This window comes from Amphimedon queenslandica, unplaced genomic scaffold, assembly GCF_000090795.2.
Source record: "Amphimedon queenslandica unplaced genomic scaffold, v1.1 AMPQUscaffold_10478_Cont16875, whole genome shotgun sequence".
Taxonomy (NCBI): Eukaryota; Metazoa; Porifera; class Demospongiae; order Haplosclerida; family Niphatidae; genus Amphimedon; species Amphimedon queenslandica.
Genome location: NW_003549258.1, coordinates 1 through 7,064, shown reverse-complemented (window position 1 = coordinate 7,064; position 7,064 = coordinate 1). Strand labels below are relative to the sequence as shown.

General features: G+C 35.0%; 1 protein-coding gene across 1 annotated transcript; it reads left to right on the top strand.

Annotated features, from left to right (window-relative positions):
• Nucleotides 1-5,354: 5,354 nt before the first annotated feature.
• On the top strand, nucleotides 5,355-7,020 carry LOC109590123 (uncharacterized). Its single transcript, XM_020006061.1, has 7 exons — nucleotides 5,355-5,376; nucleotides 5,415-5,807; nucleotides 5,860-5,981; nucleotides 6,039-6,194; nucleotides 6,241-6,430; nucleotides 6,483-6,548; nucleotides 6,607-7,020. The coding sequence occupies exons 1-7, from the start codon at nucleotides 5,355-5,357 to the stop codon at nucleotides 6,972-6,974; spliced, it is 1,317 nt and encodes a 438-aa protein (XP_019861620.1). The 3' UTR covers nucleotides 6,975-7,020.
• The last annotated feature ends 44 nt before the right edge of the window (nucleotides 7,021-7,064 follow it).

Genomic DNA, 7,064 nt, shown 5'->3' with positions numbered 1-7,064 from the left:
AGTTTTGTTCACTTTCAACATCAGTGTATCACAAAAGCATTCACTGCATACAAACTTGATTGAGTGTTTGCCTTCATTATGCCACGATTGCAAGCTTTAGAGCTTCGTAGAGCGTGCATTCACCAGATGAAACAGCTAAATAAACAATAGTCAGGAAATACATACTGGCGGCCATTTTTATTAATGGTTTGACTAATATGACATCATAACTTAACCCCACTTTGCAATTAATTTTTCCCGCCAGTTTTATAATATACGGAGGTATCCAGAAATGACACAAGATCAAAGATGGCATATAAAGTATGAAAAGTTATGCAGGAATGTTCTTAAATATTTAAAGTTCAATGATCTATAACTTCTAAACAGTGCATGGTAAAAATTTAAAAATAGCACAGGTTGTACAACTTTTTCTTTGCTATAAAATAGCAGCAATTAAAAAAATATTAAAATTTCATCCAAAAGTACCTTAATGAAAAATCCGAACTTCAATCAAACATTTATATTGCAAACTGATGCATCAGGAGTAGGAGTTGGTGCAATTCTTAGTCAAGGAGAGGAGAATTTGGATGAGGGACCAGTTGCTTATTTTAGTAAAAAGCTACTCCCGAGAGAACAAGCATACTCGACAGTCGAAAAAGAGTGCTTAGCTATTATTCTAGCCATTAAGCACTTCAGTGCATATCTCATAGGGAGATCTTTTATTATTCAAACGGATCATAGAGCTCTTCAATGGCTACACAAGTTTAAAGAGAAGAATGCAAGATTGACTAGATGGAGTTTGATTCTGCAACCATATAATTTCACTATACAACATCGGAAAGGGGTAGCAAATGCAAATGCAGATGCACTTTCTAGATTGGAGAGGAAGAGCACTTCGTGCCAGAGGGGAAGGGAGGAAATGTAAGAAGTTGTTTCTAAATGGATCCGGAACTCTCTGTGTACTATTGTAATTATATATTATGTGTTTATTCAAGTATATTCTAGAACAATCATGTAAAGTATTCTTGTATGTTATAGAACCTTCTGGACATTTATAATATCTATATAAGTGTGTTGTTTTAGTTGTGTTAGTTGTGAGTTAGTTTTGTTTTGTTAGTTGGTTTTTGAGCTCAGTTGAGTCTCGTGCTGATTAAGAATAAAGTTTGGTTAACAGATAGTTGGAGCGTCTGTTACAGCAATGCTGCATGCATATACACAGATCTGTAAGCATATAACATAAGCATAACTGCAAGCATACACAGAGATCAGAATGACAGCTACATGTATAATTAGGTATCAAATGAAGATTACACATAAAGTGCTAGAGATGGAGATGTAGCAAAATTACATGCACTAAAGAACAAATAGGATAAGGTAGTGAAGAGTGACTGGCATTTGATATACAAACTATGCCCTCCCCTTACTACACAATGTACACTACTAGCAGTATGATATAGTGCTTCATCTGACCAGTAATAGGTGACCTTTTGAACAATAATATATGATCTTTTATGAATAATATACTGCAAGAAAATAAAGTTAAAAGTATATGTAATACAGAAGGTGTTCTGGTATCTAAAATATCTTAAAAAGTGAAGATGGATGCATGTGTGCGTTATACTATGTGATAAGTGATAAGAATAACCCCAGCCTCTGGTCATACACTAAGATCTACTTCCTGTACTGACCCTTCAGCTATATACTACTATACCACACACACATCCTTTATACTGCACTGGTACACACACATAGTTGACCATATTTGGGCATAATAACTGAAATGCCAATAATAACAGTATAAACAGTCACTGTCATGTGATGATGAGCGTTACATACAATTAGAGGAACTACTTGTCTTGTAAAGTAACTTCAACAATAGTTACAAGATGATTGATGTCTCTCAATGGAGAGCAAGTATTGGACTGTGGAACTACTGTCAAGCTGCCTCCAGTAGATCTCCAGCTAATGGCTGCCACTCTCACTCATTCAAAGCTGCAGTAGACACCAAGTCAGGCAGTACTGCATCAGGAGAGAAGACATCTAAACTGCCAGCAGCTCTGTCTCTTATTGCTTTACTTCTCCTCCTCTTAAAGCACTGTCTCTCTTTATTAAGACACATCTTGATGATTCCTCCAACAGGTAAACAACAATTGGAACTTTGTACTTGTATATTTACTGGTATTTTATTATTAGGTAACTGCTACCAAGTACAATGTACTACTGGTGTTACAGTTACTGATACGAATTACCTCCAGTCAGTAGTCTTACCTGGAGGCAGCAGTTCTAACCTGATTTACAATGATCTCTATTTGATTGTTTGTCTACGTATGCTCCTCCTCTTATCAGGAGATGTTGAACTCAATCCTGGTCCTATGATTGATGACCGACCTGATATTTCATTATTACTTAAATGGCTTGAACCACTTGATGATTGGCAAAATTTTGGCTACTGCTTACCAGGAATTGCTTTTTCGGATATTTCAAAAATTGCAGCAGAACATTTAAAAACTGCTGAAAGAAAGTTAGCATTGTACTCCAAATGGCTGAGCATAGCACCTACAGCAACATGGGCTGATGTAATTAATGCACTGAGCAAAAGAAGAGAGAACAAACTTGTACAAGACATTAAAAGAAACTTACAGAAAAGTGTACCAAGGTCAGCTAGAAGTTATGCTGCTGTTACAACCCGACCACCATCACGTGTAGAAGTAATGTTTGAAACAGCTGAAGATGAAAAAGAGATATTGCATGCACTAATTGAGCTCAATAGAGAATTCTCTAGTTTAATGATGCATATACGCTCAGGCCTTAAGATGAAAATTGAAAATGATCCAAAGCAGTTAGCTAATCTTATTATATGGTTGGAGGCCTACATGCATTGGAATGACAAGCTAACAAATGCATCATTAGATGAAACTTTCAAAATTATTCATCCATTTTATGATTTTATTAACTGCAGTCTGATAGTGGACATGAGTAAAGTCTTTCTGAAAGATGTCGAATTTAGTAATGATGACAAACTACCAGTAAATATTTTTAGCGAATTATTAAATCACCAAAAAAAAGTTGATTATTTTCGCTTTTCATCTTGGATAAAACATCTTGATGACTCATTAAGGACAATATATGAAGGACATTTACCAGATACATCAAATATGCCAATGATTTCAATGAAGCTTCATAATCCATGGCATGCTAGTTACATCAATGGACTCTCTCTACTGATCCACAACTTACTTCCAGTTGGACACCAGCAGTCAATAATGAAATATATGACAATAACTACTGGAGGTATAATTATGTATTGATTGATGTATGAATAGTCATTAAGTAACAATACCATATAGCTGAAAGTTTCGTGGCAAAAACTTTTGTGGTTTGGTGGCCTCAAGCCTATCAGTGGTTTTATTCATATCAATGTCTCTCATTAACCTGCTAAATACTACAACCTTTTTCAATAAATTAACAATAATTTTTGGTTTCAAAGTACAAAAACCACAAAAAATTTTGGTGTATGCCTCACCAGTATAGTGGCCAAGTAAGAAAGGTAGTAGGAGATCTCGTAAGAATCAACAAATGAATTTATTAATAAGTTGAAAGCTTTTTCTTAACATAAAGAATACACATACTTAAATACACACACAACAATTACATCATAACACATCACAGAAATATATACATATATATTTATTAGAATGAATGATAATCAGTGAGGCATAACCTCACATAAGAATGAGAATAAGATCAGAAATAGAGTCAGATAATCATGAAATAATAGTAATAATAATGATACACTTAGCAGTTAGCAAAATATTGGCAATACCCTATATATAGCAAGGCTGTAAAAGTCGTGGTAGCCATTTTTAAGTGGGGTGCATCCTACGTAGTAAAAGCTACCGCTTACTAGATGCACTGGTCAGACGAAACACCTATCAACAACTGCGTAGTGTACAAGGCCATACATAACATATCAATTACAGTATCTGCAATAATGCTGATAATAAAATTATGCCTGCATGTCACTATTTTAAATAATCAATACTGTCTATTGTACTGTAGATACATCTCAAAATTTCTGGCAAATGAAAATTATAGACTTCTATAGTATTTTCTAAATAAATATTCATTTATAGTAATACTGAATGATATGTTATGTATGGCCTTGTACACTACGCAGTTGTTGAAAGGTGTTTCACCTGACCAGTGCATCTACTCTATATATACAACTGTTATAATATTATGCACTGATTATGTTCTTTTTAGGTGATGGTAGTAATGCCAGTAAATTAGAAGAGATGACACAACTGCAAGAGTTGATCGAAGAGAAACAAATTATTACTGGTTAGTGTATCATCATTCATCAGTACATAATATTAGATGAAAGATCTTGTAATGTACAGAAGATTATGAGAAACTTAAAGCTACAGTTACTGATAAAGAAATACATATAATAGAAATGTTGAAAGAGAAGAGAGAAATAGAACAAGAGAAAAAACAGTTAGAGGAACAATATCTCAAGGAGAAACAGATCATTATTGGTTAGTTAATTGTACACACAGCATGTATTAGATGAGAGAAAATGTTTATTGTGTAGACGACAATCAAAATCTGAAAACTGACATTTCTGAGAAAGACAAAGTAATAGCCAAACTGACATCACAAGTAGAGGAAAAATCACAGAATGAGAAACAGATCATTACTGGTTAGTGTATCATCATCAATTAGCAATAATTATTAAATATTCTATTAATTTATAGACCTTAGAGCTAAAGTGTCTGATAATGAATTGTATATAACCAAACTAATGAAGGAGAAGTCACAACTACAGGAGAGAGTCACATCCTTACAGGAACAATCCATCAAAGAGACTAGTTCCATTGGACTACAATTTAATTACCTGATCCCTTCAATGGGTAAGAGTATTATTGTGTACACAATGTACATGTATCATAATTATTTTGTATTGATAGATAAATTGGATTGTCTTAGTTCTGTCCAAGTAGCAGAGAAGAAGCTGTTCTTAATTCAAGGGGACAAACCTCAACTGATGAATTGGGAGAAATATGGTCTAAGGATTGGAGTACAAGAAGGAAGCCTATTGTCCTCTGAGACAGTAGAAGCAGCAGTGGTTGCTCTTGAAGGAGGAGAGTTCCGGTTTCCTCCTAATACTGTCCTAGTGAGTGCTGTGTATGCAGTATCACTCTCAAAGCCTCTCCTCAAACGGCTCAAATTAGAGATACAGCACTGTGTTGATTTAACAGGACAACCAGGTCTTAGTCATTATCTGAAGTTTGCTATAGCTCCCGTGAGCACACCCAGTCTTCCTTACCAGTTTTCAATAGTTGAGGGAGGAGAGTTTAGCTCTAATAGTGGGTATGGATCCATTCAACGTGAAGAGTTCTGTTTAGTGTGCATACTGGGATTGTTAATAGCAGGAGATCAGCAGCAACCTCAAGGACAAGGAGCAGGTGTAGTACCAGCTCAACAGCAACAAGGAGGAGGAGTACTGACAGTACTAGCCCAGGGACAGCAACCAGAAGTTAATGAACAAACCAATGGACAACAAGGAGAGGAGGGACAAGAAGGACAACAAGAGGAAGGAGATGAATCACAAGAAGGACAGCAACAACAACAAGAAGATGAATCACAAGGACAGCAACAACGAGAAGAACAACCGCAACAAGGAGAATCACAAGAAGGATGGCATAGAGAAGAAGGAGGAGATAATCGCAAAGAAGGCAGAGGACAAGAGGAAGAACAACAAGATCCTGTCCATGTACATGTAGAAACAGAAACTGTTAGCAAAGCTGTGCCTTGTACTGAGACTAGTAAGCATGCATATTAAAATAATCAATTTTTATGTACTTTTACTGTTTATAGGCATAGGCTATACTGATGTAAGAAAAAATATGAAATATTTTGGACTAATTTATTATAACGAGAAAGGAGTAGAAGATTTAGTGATATTCACTGCAGCTAAAGAATTGGAGGCACTCACTCAAGTAAGAAAGCATTAGATACTGTATAATGTGTTAATTATTATTTCATTTATTTGATAGTTTGTTGAGCGGAAATACTCTGAAGCTGAGATTGGACCAAATATTTCCTTTCGTTTTAAGTTTCCTTATGAACGTTATATTGAATTAAACTTTAATGCACATCAGGATGAACCAACTACAGGCTGGATAGTTCAACCACACACTAAACCTAGCAGAGTAAGCTTGTATTAATTCATATTTTATAAGGTCATATATGTTACAGCTATATCAAGAGGACATTGATAAATTTGGTGATAAAGAATATTGTTATCCTTCATGTTGCCTTATATCAGTTTATGGATCACCTGATGCTGTCCCTTTTCTTAATTACTCTGTACCACTAGTAGGAGTGGTTAACCCAGTTACATTAATCATTCATAGGGCACGAAGAAATCCTCCTCCTCCTTCAACAAGTAATAGATGATAATTACCATTTAAATTGTTTATTTATTTAATAATAATCAGATCCTACTACCTCCTCCTCTAATGTAGTACCTGGTTCAACATCAGTATCATCCACTGGAGGAGCTAGTAAGTGATAATACTGTGTGTGTATATACTGACCTTTGACCTCTATTAGGTCCATCAGCTACTGTTGATGTCAAAAAAATAAAGAAAGTGATCAATGATGTTCTTCAATCTCATTATGCTGATTTTACTGCACTACCAATGGAAGCTGTCCCTGAGCTTGCAAATAAATTATTTACTCTTCGTTTAATCAATAAAGTTGTCAGAGAAAATCCTTCAATAGACAAAATTATTTCAGAGTTCCAGGCCAGTCTTACTTTCCAGAGGGAGTTGTCTCAAGTGGAGGAACACTGTCAAAAGTTCTTAAACTCATTCGTCGAAGTTAGTGGCAGCTTTGCTTATGCAGCAATTGCTTTACACAAGGACTGGATTGAAGCTATTAGAAATAAACTTGAAAATAGTGATTTTAATATTGTTATCGATGAATGATATTGATTTTTTTAATGTTTAAACTTTATTTCTTTCATACCCACACACATCATGGAATTAAATCATAGATTTATTTATAACAGCCTCAAA